Below are 18,241 nucleotides of genomic sequence, written 5' to 3' on the forward strand. Positions count from 1 at the left end.
ATTGCCTGCCTTGTGAGTAGGGGGAAGGTGAGAGGGTGAGGTCAAAAGAGGAAAGGAGTGGAAAGAAGGAGGCAGAGAGGAATGAGTCAAAGGTAGACGTGGGGAGGTTAAAGTCGCCCAGAACTGTGAGAGGTGAGCCGTCCTCAGGAAAGGAGCTTATCAAGACCTCAAGCTCATTGATGAACTCTCCGAGGGGACCTGGAGGGCGATAAATGATAAGGATGTTAAGCTTGAAAGGGCTGGTAACTGTGACAGCATGAAATTCAAAGGAGGCGATAGACAGATGGGTAAGGGGAGAAAGAGAGAATGACCACTTGGGAGAGATGAGGATCCCGGTGCCACCACCCCGCTGACCAGAAGCTCTCGGGGTGTGCGAGAACACGTGGGCGGACGAAGAGAGAGCAGTAGGAGTAGCAGTGTTATCTGTGGTGATCCATGTTTCCGTCAGTGCCAAGAAGTCGAGGGACTGGAGGGAGGCATAGGCTGAGATGAACTCTGCCTTGTTGGCCGCAGATCGGCAGTTCCAGAGGCTACCGGAGACCTGGAACTCCACGTGGGTCGTGCGCGCTGGGACCACCAGATTAGGGTGGCCGCGGCCACGCGGTGTGGAGCGTTTGTATGGTCTGTGCAGAGAGGAGATAACAGGGATAGACAGACACATAGTTGACAGGCTACAGAAGAGGCTACGCTAATGCAAGGAGATTGGAATGACAAATATCAGATAGACAGATATCTCTACTTGTCCATTCAATATGTCCCCTCTATGAACACAATAAGCAGGTTACTGGGAGTAGGAGAATCTAGCAAATAAAGTCTGCAACTATGCTAGATAAGTTATTTGCAGTAAGACAATTGACACTACTGTAGCCAAGCACGAGGTCAAAAACAAACTGCAGATTACATTTTTTATTTCTTAAACCAGTTGAGTCTCTGACCATATAATGGAACAGATTAGGTCAGAGGTGAGCATTTAGCTAAATTATGATAATCATCCATCATCAATAAGATGACCATCCTATCTTTTCTAACAGACTTTACTAGCTCTCTTGCTTCTCAAGAAATAAGTGTATGACATCAAGTACATTTTAAATTCAGAAGCCTTGGACTGTTGTTTAACAGGCAACAGTTAACACCACACCTACAGAAGTATCTGGCAAAAACATACACCAGCCATACATCAGATTGTGTGTCTTTTGCAAAGCAAAAATGTGGTAGCAGGTGTCATCATGAAGATCACATTAAAGTTAACCCATATTACAGAGTACATGTAGCAATGCTTTTGTTGAAGGCAGGTCAACAACCTTAAAAATTAGGCAACAACAAAAAGGTAAACATTACGCTTGTTTTCTGGAAATACCATTTCATTGTTGCAAGAGCCTACTTCATTTTAATCTTACCTCATTGAAATGGCAAAAAAAAATTGGGTGTGATCTACAAAAAATGCAAATGCTTCTGAGTAGTGGGACGCAAATTGAGGCAATTGAAGCATTGCAATTTTATAAAAAACACTCAGTGTAAATATATTACGCTTCTATTGTTCAGTCATAAATTCACATTGCAGAATTTGAAAAGGACTTTACAAAAATAAAATATGCATATTGACAAGTCAGAATTTTCTTATGCTCGATTTAGGTTGAGCTGTTTCTGCAAACTATTCACAAAAGGGTTATTTCACTCTTCAATTTTGTCCATAATATTTTCTGCCTAGCTCATTCAGTGGGTATTGGTCAATTAAGAATCACACTGCAATGCTTTTTTTTACTGAACAGAAATACTCAGTTATTTTGGCAATCATAGTTGATTCTAGCGTGAGTGCCATTCTGTTGTACCATCATGCCAACTCCTTGTCACTCATTTGTCATGCCAAGTCATTTTTGGCTTGACAATGAGCAATGGAGTTGGCAAGAGCACAAACAGATCTGGGACCAAGCTTAGTTTATCCAGCCTGCCCATAGTTAAGAGAGAGGCAATAAACAACATTACATCCTCACTGAAAATATAACCAACCCTAAACATTACTTTACCACAATTTAATACAGTGAAATAATGTCTAGAAATTATTTGACATTTATTCTTCTTCCGAGCTCCCAATCGATAGGTTCACCTCCTGCCTCCAAAGAATTTTGAAAACAAGGAAAGATCATCGTGCATTTCCGAAAAGGGGTGTGTGCCACCTGGGGGGATGTGTTTTAATATACTGTTAAGTCTGTTGTACAACGTTCTGTTGGAGGTTGAAAAGGCATTTTACGTATCATCACAAGATACAGTTTCCCCCATAAATACATGGCTGCCAACCATAACCATGTAAGGTTCTCAGTGTCAAGGTATTTTCACATACAATTGTGTCAAATCACATGTCTACGGAATTTAATATGATCTGCATATTTCTGCATCTGCTAAATGACATTATGATATGATACAGTAAACAGGGCATCAGTTTGGTGACTAGAAACATAAACCCTACTGGAGGACACTGACCTGGTGGTAAGAGCGGTCCGGCTTGATCCTGTACCCCCTCGCGCCCCCCTATATAAGTCACTGTGGTTTCCTCGTTCCCCTGGCCATCTTGGACTGTGCGCCTCTCCTCAACACTCTAAACAAAACACATTCAAACAGACTGTCATAGAAACTCTATACGGGTTCTAAACAGTGGCTTGAACATGGTGTGCATCCCAAATGGCATCCTATCCCCTATGTAGTGCATTACTTTTGACCAGGGCCTATAGGGGCGCAGAAATAGAGTGCCTCCATATTGACCATCTTGGAAAAAACAGGGAGCACTTTACTGTAGACCAAGATACAACATTCAAAAATAAGTATGCATATTTCTATTGTTTACCATTGCAAGGTGAACTGTATCTCTTACCCCATCAGGCTTCACCACTTTGGTGACAGTGACCGACTGGAAGTAAGAGCGCATCTTTGGCTGAGTGGAAGACCAAGCAGGTGGCGCTAGAATCTGATCGAGCCCTCCAAAGGAGACTTGCGAGTCCAGATCTGAGGAGATGATGTTTCGGAAATTGAAATGGAAATCCAACAAAAAAAACAAGACAGGTAACTGTAGAGAAGGCTGCAGAAGTCAGATATTTTCATCATCTACCTTTGTTACAGCTTTTTTTTTTTTTCTTTTCTTTTCTTTTTTAATTTCACCTTTATTTAACCAGGTAGGCTAGTTGAGAACAAGTTCTCATTTGCAACTGCGACCTGGCCAAGATAAAGCATAGCAGTGTGAACAGACAACAGAGTTACACATGGAGTAAACAATTAACAAGTCAATAACACAGTAGAAAAAAAAGAGAGTCTATATACATTGTGTGCAAAAGGCATGAGGAGGTAGGCAAATAATTACAATTTTGCAGATTAACACGAGTGATAAATGATCAGATGGTCATGTACAGGTAGAGATATTGGTGTGCAAAAGAGCAGAAAAGTAAATAAATAAAAACAGTATGGGGATGAGGTAGGTAAAAATGGGTGGGCTATTTACCGATAGACTATGTACAAGCTGCAGCGATCGGTTAGCTGTTCAGATAGCAGATGTTTGAAGTTGGTGAGGGAGATAAGTCTCCAACTTCAGCGATTTTTGCAATTCGTTCCAGTCACAGGCAGCAGAGAACTGGAACGAAAGGCGGCCAAATGAGGTGTTGGCTTTAGGGATGATCAGTGAGATACACCTGCTGGAGCGCGTGCTACGGATGGGTGTTGCCATCGTGACCAGGGAACTGAGATAAGGCGGAGCTTTACCTAGCATGGACTTGTAGATGACCTGGAGCCAGTGGGTCTGGCGACGAATATGTAGCGAGGGCCAGCCGACTAGAGCATACAAGTCGCAGCGGTGGGTGGTATAAGGTGCTTTAGTGACAAAACGGATGGCACTGTGATAAACTGCATCCAGTTTGCTGAGTAGAGTGTTGGAAGCAATTTTGTAGATGACATCGCCGAAGTCGAGGATCGGTAGGATAGTCAGTTTTACTAGGGTAAGTTTGGCGGCGTGAGTGAAGGAGGCTTTGTTGCGGAATAGAAAGCTGACTCTTGATTTGATTTTCGATTGGAGATGTTTGATATGAGTCTGGAAGGAGAGTTTGCAGTCTAGCCAGACACCTAGGTACTTATACAGCGCCTTGCGAAAGTATTCGGCCCCCTTGAACTTTGCGACCTTTTGCCACATTTCAGGCTTCAAACATTAAGATATAAAACTGTATTTTTTTGTGAAGAATCAACAACAAGTGGGACACAATCATGAAGTGGAACGACATTTATTGGATATTTCAAACTTTTTTAACCTCTTGCTCCTTCCTACCTGGCACGCAGGCGTCCCATCTAGAGCTCTGGAAATGCAAATGCGCTATGCTAAATGCTAATAGTATTAGTTCAAACTCAAACGTTCATTAAAATACACATGCAGGGTATTGAATTAAAGCTACACTCGTTGTGAATCCAGGCAACAAGTCAGATTTTTAAAATGCTTTTCGGCGAAAGCATGAGAAGCTATTATCTGATAGCATGTAACACCCCAAAAGACCCGCAGGGGACGTAAACAAAATAATTAGCATAGTCGTCGCTACACAAACCGCACAAATAAAATATAAAACATTCATTACCTTTGACCATCTTCTTTGTTGGCACTCCTAGATGTCCCAATCACTATTGGGTCTTTTTTTCGATTAAATCGGTCCATATATAGCCTAGATATCGATCTATGAAGACTGTGTGATAAACGGAAAAAAATAGCGTTTCATAACGTAACGTCATTTTTTAAAATTCAAAAAGTCGACGATAAACTTTCACAAAACACTTCGAAATAGTTTTGTAATGCAACTTTAGGTATTAGTACACGTTAATAAGCGATAAAATTCATCAGGAGGCGATGTCAATTCTATAGGTGTCCGTCTCGAAAAAATGTCTGGAGAGAGCTCGACCAAAACATCCGGTCGGAGACCGGAGGGAATCAATTCCCTTGATTCGGTTAGACCAAGAATCAAAGCTGAATCAAATGACAAGACTCTAGACAACGTGTGGAAGCTGTAGGCACTGCAACCTCGGACTCATTTAATTCGGTTCACTTTGAACAATTCCTTGAAGTCGCGTATGGATATTTATTTCCATTTTCAGTGATCAGATTTTCCTGCACTTTTCGATGAAACGCACGTTCTGTTATAGTCACAGCCGTGATTTAACCAGTTTTATAAACGTCTGAGTGTTTTCTATCCACACATACTAATCATATGCATATACTATATTCCTGGCCTGAGTAGCAGGGCGCTGAAATGTTGCGCGATTTTTAACAGTACTACTTCGAAAAAGTAGAGGGTCGACTTAACAGGTTAACAAATCAAAAATTCAGCCCCCTTAAGTTAATACTTTGTAGCGCCACCTTTTGCTGCGATTACAGCTGTAAGTCGCTTGGAGTATGTCTATCAGTTTTGCACATCGAGAGACTCAAATTCTTTCCCATTCCTCCTTGCAAAACAGCTCGAGCTCAGTGAGGTTGGATGGAGAGCATTTGTGAACAGCAGTTTTCAGTTCTTTCCACAGATTCTCGATTGGATTCAGGTCTGGACTTTGACTTGGCCATTCTAACACCTGGATATGTTTATTTTTGAACCATTCCATTGTAGATTTTGCTTTATGTTTTGGATCATTATCTTGTTGGAAGACAAATCTCCGTCCCAGTCTCAGGTCTTTTGCAGACTCCATCAGGTTCTCTTCCAGAATGGTCCTGTATTTGGCTCCATCCATCTTCCCATCAATTTTAACCATCTTCCCTGTCCCTGCTGAAGAAAAGCAGGCCCAAACCATGATGCTGCCACCACCATGTTTGACAGTGAGGATGGTGTGTTCAGGGTGATGAGCTGTGTTTCTTTTACGCCAAACATAACGTTTTGCATTGTTGCCAAAAAGTTCAATTTTGGTTTCATCTGACCAGAGCACCTTCTTCCACATGTTTGGTGTGTCTCCCAGGTGGCTTGTGGCAAACTTTAAACAACACTTTTATGGATATCTTTAAGAAATGTCTTTCTTCTTGCCACTCTTCCATAAAGGCCAGATTTGTGCAATATACGACTGATTGTTGTACTATGGACAGTCTCCCACCTCAGCTGTAGATCTCTGCAGTTCATCCAGAGTGATCATGGGCCTCTTGGCTGCATCTCTGATCAGTCTTCTCCTTGTATGAGCTGAAAGTTTAGAGGGACGGCCAGGTCTTGGTAGATTTGCAGTGGTCTGATACTCCATCCATTTCAATATTATCGCTTGCACAGTGCTCCTTGGGATGTTTAAAGCTTGGTAAATCTTTTTGTATCCAAATCCGGCTTTAAACTTCTTCACAACAGTATCTCGGACCTGCCTGGTGTGTTCCTTGTTCTTCATGATGCTCTCTGCTCTTTTAACGGACCTCTGAGACTATCACAGTGCAGGTGCATTTATACGGAGACTTGATTACACACAGGTGGATTGTATTTATCATCATTAGTCATTTAGGTCAACATTGGATCATTCAGAGATCCTCACTGAACTTCTGGAGAGAGTTTGCTGCACTGAAAGTAAAGGGGCTGAATAATTTTGCACGCCCAATTTTTCAGTTTTTGATTTGTTAAAAAAGTTTGAAATATCCAATAAATGTCGTTCCACTTCATGATTGTGTCCCACTTGATGTTGATTCTTCACAAAAAAAATACAGTTTTATATCTTAATGTTTGAAGCCTGAAATGGTGGCAAAAGGTTGCAAAGTTCAAGGGGGCCGAATACTTTCGCAAGGCACTGTAGATGTCCATTTATTCAAGGTCGGAACCATCCAGGGTGGTGATGCTGGTCAGGCGTGCGGGTGCAGGCAGCGAACGGTTGAAAAGCATGCATTTGGTTTTACTAGCGTTTAAGAGCAGTTGGAGGCCACGGAGGGAGTGTTGTATGGCATTGAAGCTCGTTTGGAGGTTAGATAGCACAGTGTCCAAGGACGGGCCGGAAGTATATAGAATGGTGTCGTCTGCGTAGAGGTGGATCAGGGAATCGCCCGCAGCAAGAGCAACATTGATATATACAGAGAAAAGAGTCGGCCTGAGAATTGAACCCTGTGGCACCCCCATAGAGACTGCCAGAGGACCGGACAGCATACCCTCCGATTTGACACACAACCTTGTCTGCAAAGTAATTGGTGAACCAGGCAAGGCAGTCATCCAAAAAACCGAGGCTACTAAGTCAGATTTCCAATCCTTGGGGATCTCAGACGATATGAAAGAGAGGTTGAACAGGCTGGTAATAGGGGTTGCGACAATGGCGGCGGATAGTTTCAGAAATAGAGGGTCCAGATTGTCAAGCCCAGCTGATTTGTACGGGTCCAGGTTTTGCAGCTCTTTCAGAACATTTGCTATCTGGATTTGGGTAAAGGAGAACCTGTAGAGGCTTGGGCGAGTAGCTGCGGGGGGGGGGTGGCGGAGCTGTTGGCCGAGGTTGGAGTAGCCAGGCAGAAGGCATGGCCAGCCATTGAGAAACGCTTGTTGAAGTTTTCGATAACCATGGGTTTATCGGTGGTGACCGTGTTACCTAGCCTCAGTGCAGTGGGCAGCTGGGAGGAGGTGCTCTTGTTCTCCATGGACTTTACAGTGTCCCAGAACTTTTTGGAGTTGGAGCTACAGGATGCAAACTTCTGCCTGAAGAAGCTGGCCTTAGCTTTCCTGACTGACTGCGTATATTGGTTCCTGACTTCCCTGAACAGTTGCATATCGCGGGGACTATTCAATGTTATTGCAGTCCGCCACAGGATGTTTTTGTGCTGGTCGAGGGCAGTCAGGTCTGGAGTGAACCAAGGGCTATATCTGTTCTTAGTTCTGCATTTTTTGAACGGAGCATGCTTATCTAAAATGGTGAGGAAGTTACTTTTAAAGAATGACCAGGCATCGTCAACTGACGGAAGAGGTCAATGTCCTTCCAGGATACCCGGGCCAGGTCGATTAGAAAGGCCTGCTCACAGAAGTGTTTTAGGGAGCGTTTGACAGTGATGAGGGGTGGTCATTTGACTGCGGCTCCGTAGCGGATACAGGCAATGAGGCAGTGATCGCTGAGATCCTGGTTGAAGACAGCGGAGATGTATTTGGAGGGCCAGTTGGTCAGGATGACGTCTATGAGGGTGCCCTTGTTTACAGATTTAGGGTTGTACCTGGTGGGTTCCTTGATGATTTGTGTAAGTTTGAGGGCATCTAGCTTAGATTGTTGGACTGCCGGGGTGTTAAGCATATCCCAGTTTAGGTCACCTAACAGAACAAACTCTGAAGCTAGATGGGGGGGCGATCAATTCACAAATGGTGTCCAGGCCACAGCTGGGAGCTGAGGGGGGTCGGTAGCAGGCGGCAACAGTGAGAGACTTATTTCTGGAGAGAGTAATTTTCTAAATTAGTAGTTCGAACTGTTTGGGTATGGACCTGGAAAGTATGACATTACTTTGCAGGCTATCTCTGCAGTAGACTGCAACTCCTCCCCCTTTGGCAGTTCTATCTTGACGTAAAATGTTATAGTTGGGTATTGAAATCTCAGAATTTTTGGTGGCCTTCCTGAGCCAGGATTCAGACACGGCAAGGACATCAGGGTTAGCAGAGTGTGCTAAAGCAGTGAGTAAAACAAACTTTAGGGAGGAGGCTTCTGATGTTGACATGCATGAAACCAAGGCTTTTTCGATCACAGAAGTCAACAAATGAGGGTTCCTGGGGACATGCAGGGCCTGGGTTTACCTCCACATCACCCGCGGAACAGAGGAGGAGTAAAATGAGGGTGCGGCTAAAGGCTATCAAAACTGGTCGCCTAGAGCGTTGGGGACAGAGAGTAAAAGGAGCAGATATCTGGGCATGGTAGAATATATTCAGGGCATAATGCGCAGACAGGGGTATGGTGGGGTGCGGGTACAGCGGAGGTAAGCCCAGGCACTGGGTGATGATGAGAGAGGTTGTATCACTGGACATGCTGGTTGTAATGGGTGAGGTCACCACATGTGTGGGAGGTGGGACAAAGGAGGTATCAGGGGTATGAAGAGTGGAACTAGGGCCTCCATTGTAAACTAAAACAATGATAACTAACCTGAACAACAGTATACAAGGCATATTGACATTTGAGAGAGACATGCAGCGAGGAATACAGTAATCACAGGTGTTGAATTGGGAGAGCTAGCTAAAACAGTAGCTAAAACAGTAGGAGAGACAACAACAGCTAATCAGATAGCACAACAACAGCAGGTAAAATGACATTGACTAGGCAGGGAGGGTCGGATTAACTACACACAGAGCCTGAGTGCGGCTGGGGCCGACAGATAAAACATAAACAAGCAGAATGGAGTACCGTGATTAATGGACAGTCCAGCATGCATCAGCTATGTAGCCAAGTGATCAGTGTCCAGGGGGCAGCGGTGGATGGGGCAGGGAAGCTGGACTGGCGAGTATTATCCAGGTTAAAAAAAACTGTCTGGCTGTGCCAAAAAAAAAAGGCGCTAGCAGTGGCTAACAATGACTAAATAGCTTGTAGCTAGTTAGCTTCTGGAGGTTCTTGAGTGTGTTCTAAAAATAAAAAATAATAGCGATTCCGTATCACGTTGGGTGAGGCAGGTTACCGGAAGGTATAAACAGATTAAAAAGCGAAAAGAGATTGAAAGTAAATATGGGTCCAGTGAGTGTTTGGGACGCGGCGTTTCAGACGGTTAGCAGGCCTGTGCTAACAAGCTAACAGTTAGTAGGCCGGGGCTAAACTAGGTAGAAGTTAGCGGACCGGGGCTAAACAAGGTAGCAGTTAGCAGACCGGGGCTAAACAAGCTAGCAGTTAGCAGGCCGAATTAGCAAGCAAGGAGATAGCAAGGGCTAGAAAGTTAGCCTTTGGGGGGCGTCGCGATGGGGTGAGTCTGTTTATGCCTCTTCATGCGGTGACATCGATAGACCGGTCGTGGGTCCGGATATTGTAGCCCAGGAGTATGCTTCGGTGGTAGCACAGGAGCTCTGGCCGGGCTAGCTTCAAGCTAAGTGGGTGGAAACGCTAGCCAGGAGTAATCATCCGGGGTTGCGGTTAGCTAGTTAGCTAGTTGTGAAGATCCAGCTGAAAATGTTCCGTTTGCGGTGGGAATTCGGGGATAGAAAAAAATAATAGGTCCGTTATGGTCTGGTTAGAGTCGCGTTGTTCGAACTGGCGAGAGCTTTCCGAGCTAAAGGTTAGCTGATGACCGGTTAGCTGAAGACCGCTAGCAATGGTTTGCTGACTGATAGCTGGTAGTTAGCTGGCTAGCTTCAGTTGAGGGGTTCCGGATCTGAAGTAAATATAAATACTTTACAAAAAATAGCTACATTGGGTGAGGCGGGTTGCAGGAGAGTATTTAGAAGTTGAGGTTTAGCAAAATGTTTTAAAAGATATGCGAAGAAAAATATGTAAAAAAACGTTAAAAAACGATATATACAAGGGACACGACAAGACATCTGACTGCTACGCCATCTTGGATCTACTTTATCAAACTACAGTGTTAAAAAGTTTGATATTTGCTAATATGATGAGTGTTATACCAGAACCCAAACCTAAAGCACTTTCAAGGAGCAGGACACGAATAACAAATCCCACTATGCCCTCAGACGAACCATCAAACAGGCAAAGCGTCAATACAGGACTAAGATTGAATGTACCTATGATAAAAATGACAGACCTCTACATGATTTGTAAGTAGGAAAACTTGCAAAATCGGCAGTGTATCAAATACTTGTTCTCCCCACTGTATGTGAGAATGATGTTAATTGGACGACAGAACAGTGTTCCAACACCATAGTGCCCACAAAGCCCATTACTTAGCTAAGGACCCTGGGACTAAACACCTCCCTCTGCAACTGGATCCTGGACTTCCCGACAGGCCGCCACGCGTAAGGATAGGCAACAACACATCTGCCATGCTGATCCTCAACACGGGGGCCCCTCAGGGGTGCGTGCTTAGTTCCCTCCTGTAATCCCTGTTCACCAACGTCTGCGTGATCAAGCGTGACTCCAACACCATCATTAAATTTGCTGAAAACAACGGTGTTAAGGCCTGATCACTGACAACAATGAGACAGCCTTTAGGGAGGAGGTCAGAGACCTGGCAATCTGGTGCCAGGGCAACTACCTCTCCCTCAACGTGTGAGCAAGACAAAGGAGATGATCATGGACCACAGGAAAATAAGGGCTGAACACGCCCCCATCCACATCGACGGGGCTGTCGTGGAGCGGGTTGAGAGTTTCAAGTTCCTTGGTGTCCACATCACCAACGAACTATCATGGTCCAAACTAACCAAGTCGTGAAGAGGGCACGACAACGCCTTTTCCCCCCCAGGAGACTGAACAGATTTGGCATGGGTCCCCAGATCCTCAAAAAGCTCTACAGCTGCACCAGAGAGCTACCTGACCGGTTGCATCACTGCCTGGTATGGCAACTGCTCGGCACCCAACCGTAAGGCTCTATAGAGGGTAGTGCATACGGCCCAGTACATCGCTGGGGTCAAGCTTCATGCCATCTAGGACCTACAGTTGAAGTCGGAAGTCTACATACACCTTAGCCAAGTACATTTAAACTCCGTTTTTCACAATTCCTGACATTTAATCCTAGTAAAAATTCCTTGTCTTAGGTCATTTAGGATCACCACTTTATTTTAAAAATGTGAAATGTCAGAAAAATAGAGAGAATTATTTATTTCAGCTATTATTTCTTTCATCACATTCCCATTGGGTCAGAAGTTTACATACGCAATTAGTATTTGGTAGCATTGCCTATAAATTGTTTAACTTGGGTCAAACAGTTTGGGTAGCCTTCCACAAGATTCCCACAATAAGTTAGGAGGAATAGGCCAAAATTCACCCGACAGAGCTGGTGTAACTGAGTCAGAATGTAGGCCTAATAACCCGCACACGCCTTTTCAGTTCTGCCCACGCATTTTCTATGGGATTGAGATCAGGGCTTGTGATGGCCACTCCAATACCTTGACTTTGTTGTCCTTAAGCTATTTTGCCACAACTTTGGAAGTATGCTTGGGGTCATTGTCCATTTGAAACCAAGCTTTAACTCCTGACTGATGTCTTGAGATGTTGCTTCAATATATCCACATAATTTTCCTGCCTCATGATGCCATCTATTTTGTGAAGTGCACCAGTCCCTCCTGCAGCAAAGCATCCCCACAACATGATGCTACCACCCCCATGCTTCATGGTTGGGATGGTGTTCTTCGGCTTGCAAGCATTCCCCTTCTTCCTCCAAACAAAACGATGGTCATTCTGGCCAAACAGTTATATTTTTGTTTCATCAGACCAGAGGGCATTTCTCCAAAAAGTACAATCTTTGTCAACATGTGCAGTTGCAAACCGTAGTCTGGCTTTTTTTATGGCGGTTTTGGATCAGTGGCTTCTTCCTTGCTGAGCGGCCTTTCAGGTTATGTCGATATAGGACTAGTTTTACAGTGGATATAGATATTTTTGTACCTGTTTCCTACAGCATCTTCACAGGGTCCTTTGCTGTTGTTCTGGGATTGATTTGCACTTTTCGCACCAAAGTACGTTTATCTCTAGGAGACAGAACGTGTCTCCTTCCTGAGCAGTATGACGGCTGAGATCTTGGCAGATTTCTTTTGATTTTCCCATGATGTCAAGAAAAGAGGCCCTGAGTTTGAAGGTAGGCCTTGAAATACATCCACAGGTACACCTCCAATTGACTCAAATTATGTCAATTAGCCTATCAGAAGCTTCTAAAGCCATGACAATTTTCTAGAATTTTCTAAGCTGTTTAAAGGCACAGTCAATTTAGTGTATGTAAACTTCTAATCTGTGTATGTAAACTAAATAATCTGTCTGTCAACAATTGTTGGAAAAATGGCTTGTGTCATGCAGAAAGTAGATGTCCTAACCGACTTGCCAAAACTATTGTTTAACAAGAAATTTGTGCAGTGGTTGAAAAATGAGTTTTAATGACTCCAACCAAAGTTTATGTAAACTTCCGACTTCAACTGTATATACTAGGTAGTGTCAGAGGAAGGTCCCAAAAATTGTCAAAGACCAAGTCATAGACTATTCTCTCTGCTACCGCACAGAAAACGGTACCAGAGCGCCAAGTCTAGGTCCAAAAGGCTCCTTAACAGCTTCTACCCCCAAGCCGTAAGACTGCTGAACAATTAATCAAATGGCCACCCGGACTATTTGCATTGACACCCACCGCTTTTGTTTTTACACTGCTGCTACTCACAGTTCATTATCTATGCATAGTCACTTTACCTCTACCTACATGTACAAATTACATCGACTAACCTGTAGCCTCGCACATTGACTCGGTATTGGTACCCCCTGTATATAGCCTCATTATTGTTATTTTACTGTGTTACTTTTATTTGCATTTTTTAAAAACTTTAGTTGATTTATTTATTTTCTTAAAACTGCATTGTAGGTTAATTAAGGGCTTGTAAGTAAGCATTTCACGGTAAGGTCAACCTGTTGTATTCGCCACACTTGACAAATAAAATTTGATTTTACAGGACCTTGCGCCTAAATCCAAATAACTTGGCTGTTTGACAATAACATGCCCATACCTCTGTCTGCTTTCGGCTCCTGCTTTTGACCCCTTTGTAGCCTTCCTCTCCAACTATCATTGAACTGGAGAAAATAAAAGATAATCAAAGGACATGATTAATGAAGAGAATAAACTGTACACAAAAAGGTACCACCCGTAGGATGTGTAGCTCATAAAATTATTATTCAGAATGTACTATATTGTAATTTGAGAATGATGATTGGGATAGATCTCTCCTATACCTTAGAAAAGGGTGTCCAGTAATCAAAGGGTGTGTTGGGGAAGCATGGGCCACCAGATGGAGGGTTCTTATCGACTCTGGGGCCTTCTGATGGTCCTGAGGGTAGCCCAGCCGACCCACACGGGCAGTCATTGGGGCCTTTCAACATGAAGTCCCTCAAGCAGTTTCCACTGGATCCTCCCCCACCTTTCTCTGACCTGTCCTGGGAAAGGGGCGCCTCAATACTGGTAACACCTGGAATGAGGGAGAGGTCACAGAGATGGATAGTGTTTAGAATATTAAAAAGTAATTAGCGTAATAGTTTTATTAGACCAGTCTATTACAGAGATGATGCTCAGTTATGGTTATGGCAATCGGCAAACATTAGTGAACACATATTTCTTAGTTAAATAACTAAACCAGTAGTAACGACATGGCTCATCTATAACCATATATTTTTTAACCAGGGAATTTCCTTCACACTATACAGAATCAGCATCCCCCTGTCAATATTAATTTGATAGGCATGTCTGAAGGTTGTCTTGGTTTTGTGTCATACAAACTCTCCTTGTCATGACAAAAAAAATATTGATACCAGGCCAATGATGACTGACTGCTCCTACCAAACTGTCCTACTCCAAACTGACCATCGTATCGCCCTAGCTGTGAGAAGATCTCCATCTCTCTGAAGAACTGGCCAAACATCTCAGGCTCCTGGATCCTCACTCCGTTTGGGCCCATGCTGAACCCAAACCTCCACTGATTATCAAACAGGTCCTGCTGGCCACCACCACCCTGTGAACCATCAAAGTAGATTCCATCCTCCTCTTCATCATCATCATCATTGTCGTCGTGGGTCATGCCATCGAAGAAGGGGTCCCTGAGCAAGATTAGGAAAAGTGAGCCAGGATAAACTTTAAAGACATGTCACTGTGCATCTTAGCAGCAGTGCTTGTACAAGAAAGTACCATTTAACCTACACTTTAGCCCCACCTGCTGGTCTCTGGCGCAAATGACACGTTACAAGTTATGTCAAATCCAATACTTCTTTCGCGGTAGAAGACAAGCAAATAAAATACGTAACACTAAATACCTAGCCAAACATATAGCTAGTCAGCTATACTAGTTACAGAGGTGGTTTAATTGGCTTCAAAGACACGAATTATGAAGCTGGTTATGCAACGCCATTTATGCTATCTTGTTAAGCTAGTCAAATGGCTGAACAAAAATAGAAACGCAACATGCAACAATTTCTACGATTTTACAGAGTTACAGTTCATATAAGGAAATCAGTCAATTGAAATAAATTAATTAGGCTTTAGATATCTCACCTTCGGCCCTCACCACGATCATGGCCTCCTCCAGGTACCCAAAAAAATCCACGAAATAGATCAAATAAACTCATTTGAATCAAACGTTTGATGTAAATGTAGCTACTTCATGCTGAACTAGTCGAAGGACGACTTCAAGACTGCCGTAAAGCCAGACTTCCCTGAAGAATAAAGCAATCGACGGTTTTGGAACACACCGAACAGTTTACCGTAGGGCAATAGTAATGGCGTATTTTTGTAGGCACTAACTCCATGGTTCGCTTGGACAAAGCCTATTGGGAAAATTAAGGGCGTTTTGGAATAAAGGACGAAAATAATGTGGCAAACACAGGTTTAGGATATTTTTTATGTTTTGTTCTGCGATAATCTCAATTTGCAAACGTAATTTAGCTATGCAATAAAAAAAAAGCACAAAGGCTTCATAATGGTCATGTTAACCGACTTCTATTATCTCAAACCTTATTTTCGGCGTTTATTCCAAAACCATATTCGTTCCCCATTAATATTCTTTTCGCATAGGGGATGCTGAACGAACCAAAAGGTAACCAATTTCCGGGTTTTAAGGACTACAATCTGGAGACATCTTTTGTTGTACCTAGATCTCCACTTCAAGAGGACCAGCGGCAGCACTGAGTGAGTGAGTGATAAGTAGTCCCCTCAAAATAATTGTGTAGCAAGTTAATTTCTTTCAGGTCAATACAATGGATTTATTTAACAAATTAGATGTGCTTTGAATTTGAAGTGCAACAGGTTAGTCTGCGAAGGAAATATCGATACACAAATTTGACTCAATTAAATTACTTGAAATGTTACCTTCTAGCTCATCAAAATGCTATTTTTTTCTGGAAAAAAGACAATGATGCACCATGCAGAGTTCTACAGAGCAACAATCACATAGTTTAGTTTTATTTGATACTGCTGGTCCTCCAAACCAACTGTAAGAACAAAGCCCTGCCCACTCCACTTCCTTGGATGACTACAGAGCAGTGATGTCCAATCCTGGTAAATTTAGACGGTCCTTGAGGGTTTCCTTCAATCCAGGTCTTTTGAATGAGGTACTGTATTCAACCAAATGATATCAATATTGTTTTATATAGAAATGAGAAAGGGAAACTTGCAGAATGACTGCCCCAACCAAGACCAAGACTGGGCACCACTATGTTTAGCTGACTAAATTGAAGAAAAAAGACTGGTGTATTTACATGATAGAAAAATAAAGTTTCTAAAAAATAAAATAAGACATTCACATCCAAAATGATGAAAATGTATTTTTCCTGTTTTATTTACTTAATATTTATATATTTTTTACAAAAAAAAAAAAAAAAAAACATGAAACAAAAAGGCTAACAAGTGAGGATCTGAGAAAGGGGAGGGGGAAGCCATTGAACAAACAAGGACTACAGTACTTGTTTTTTTTATATATGTACAAGACAAGTTAAGCCATTTAAATATATTTTAACGCACAGTACAAAAAAAAACCAGACAAAACCATAGTACAATTTTGTCCATCAGTAATCATTGCTGCAGCTTTCCTAATATATTGGGGGTTAGAAAAATAACTTCAACACATAAGTAGGTACGGGTGTGCCCCTGGCCTCTAGTACGACATCATTTTGTACTCCAGCTGTCTTGCAGAATAAGCAACAATCTACAAATGTTACATTTTTAATCAGTGGTAAAGCTATTTTACAACATAGGAAACATGGGAAATCATTTTACATGGTATGAGTGTGTAACTCACTGCGTTTGGGACTAACGAGAGGACCGGTACACAACCAAGGCCCACGAGTGTACACACAAACACTCCGCACATGTGCATACACACATATATAATGGTAAAAAATACACTTCACGATTCCTCTGCCAATTTAGAAAATCCATTCTTAAAACTAAAATGTTGTACAAATTCAATGGGAAACAAAGGAAAAAGTTATTCTGTCTGGGTTTATGGTGGGAAGGTTACATTTCGCCCAAGTATAAGGGGGAGAGGGTGAGAATATAAAACCAGCCTGTCTCCCACCTTCAACATTTTCTTTGTTCCTCCCATCAGTAAAAAAACAAAAAAAAAACATATTAGAAAACAGCTCTATGTTACATACAACAGAGCGAAAGGGAGGGGGGTTGGACATGATACAAATTCCAGACTCAATACTCTGCTCTTAATGGTCTGTTACTATAACCATTTAACTCCATGCCCCCCTTACAAGACTGCCTCTCAGCTCAGCAACACCCATGACAGGGGTGAGTACTGCCGGTGTGTCAGACTTTGGGACACATGGGGCCAGGTGTTAGTTGGCCCCCCAGTTGTAGCTGTTGTATGCAGACTTGTTGATCTGGGTTTTCTGTTGAAGTGAAGCATTCTGGCTGCGCTGTCCAGTGCCACTCTGTTAGGAGAGAAAATAGGAAAAGATCATAGGCAAGGTATCCAGTGCTAGCTATTTCTCTCCAAGATACAGTGTGACACATGCACCGTCACAGAAACGCAGTCACAACACACACACCGTACCTGTCCGTCCTGCTGCAGATGGTGGTGCAGGATCTGAGAGAGGGGCTGCTGGTGCGGTGCCAGGATGTGCATGAAGGGGGCCGGAGCGTAACCAGCCGCGGCTGGGGGGTTGATGGGACCACCACTGCCCAGGGCCGAGGGCAGGCTGAAGGAAGTTGCAGGTGTGGTTGCATGGAAACCCTGCTGCTTCTCAAACGACTGCTGCTGGAGGGTTAAACACAACAACGTTGGTCGCCCTGTCTTTACTAGTGTGCGTTTTTTACATTTGTTTGCGTACATACAACCACAACCTTTTATACAGACACTGGTCATAAACGTTCTGTATGTCTCGGAACAGATACATTTATTCCAGTGTTTGTACCACTGTAGCATCGTTCTCACCTGCTGTGTCTTTGTGTAAACAGACCCTGAAATGTCTGGGACCCCTGTGTTGCTTGACGTGACCGAGACTCCTGCAGAGGAAACAAAGGGGTTCGGACATATTTACCTCACCATGTCTACAGGTCACAACCCCTGCAGAGGAGAGGTAGGGAAACCCCTGGGCGTCAGATCCACAGAATGGTCCGGGAGTAAGGCAGCAGTTTCCAGATAGAAAGTAATGCGGTCAAATGTACATCACATTCTAATGACTAGTTTTCATCTACATTATT

The 18,241-nt window shown here is 43.2% G+C and overlaps 2 protein-coding genes across 3 annotated transcripts in view; both read right to left on the minus strand.

Annotated features, from left to right (window-relative positions):
- Positions 1–891: 891 nt before the first annotated feature.
- On the minus strand, positions 892–15,745 carry LOC118399092 (HCLS1-associated protein X-1-like). 2 transcript variants are annotated; one of them, XM_035794869.2, is made up of 7 exons: positions 15,086–15,745; positions 14,378–14,634; positions 13,777–14,009; positions 13,554–13,617; positions 2,867–2,997; positions 2,479–2,593; positions 892–2,174 (listed from the first exon to the last, which is right to left on the minus strand). In XM_035794869.2, the coding sequence occupies exons 1-7, from the start codon at positions 15,157–15,159 to the stop codon at positions 2,101–2,103; spliced, it is 948 nt and encodes a 315-aa protein (XP_035650762.1). In that variant the 5' UTR covers positions 15,160–15,745; the 3' UTR covers positions 892–2,100. The 2 variants fall into 2 exon arrangements, with proteins under 2 accessions (XP_035650762.1, XP_035650763.1); XM_035794870.2 differs by having other exon boundaries at positions 14,402–14,634; positions 15,086–15,617.
- Positions 15,746–15,954: 209 nt separating this feature from the next.
- Positions 15,955–18,241, minus strand: part of LOC118399090 (ubiquitin-associated protein 2-like) — an 80,552-nt gene continuing 78,265 nt past the window's right edge. The window contains exons 26-28 of the mRNA XM_052471873.1: positions 17,973–18,043; positions 17,592–17,795; positions 15,955–17,469 (exon numbers count right to left, since the gene is read on the minus strand). Of these exons, the coding sequence (XP_052327833.1) occupies positions 17,374–17,469; positions 17,592–17,795; positions 17,973–18,043 (371 nt within the window). The 3' untranslated portion in view covers positions 15,955–17,373. The remainder of the gene's footprint in view (positions 17,470–17,591; positions 17,796–17,972; positions 18,044–18,241) is intronic.

This window comes from Oncorhynchus keta, chromosome 20 (assembly GCF_023373465.1).
Source record: "Oncorhynchus keta strain PuntledgeMale-10-30-2019 chromosome 20, Oket_V2, whole genome shotgun sequence".
Taxonomy (NCBI): Eukaryota; Metazoa; Chordata; class Actinopteri; order Salmoniformes; family Salmonidae; genus Oncorhynchus; species Oncorhynchus keta.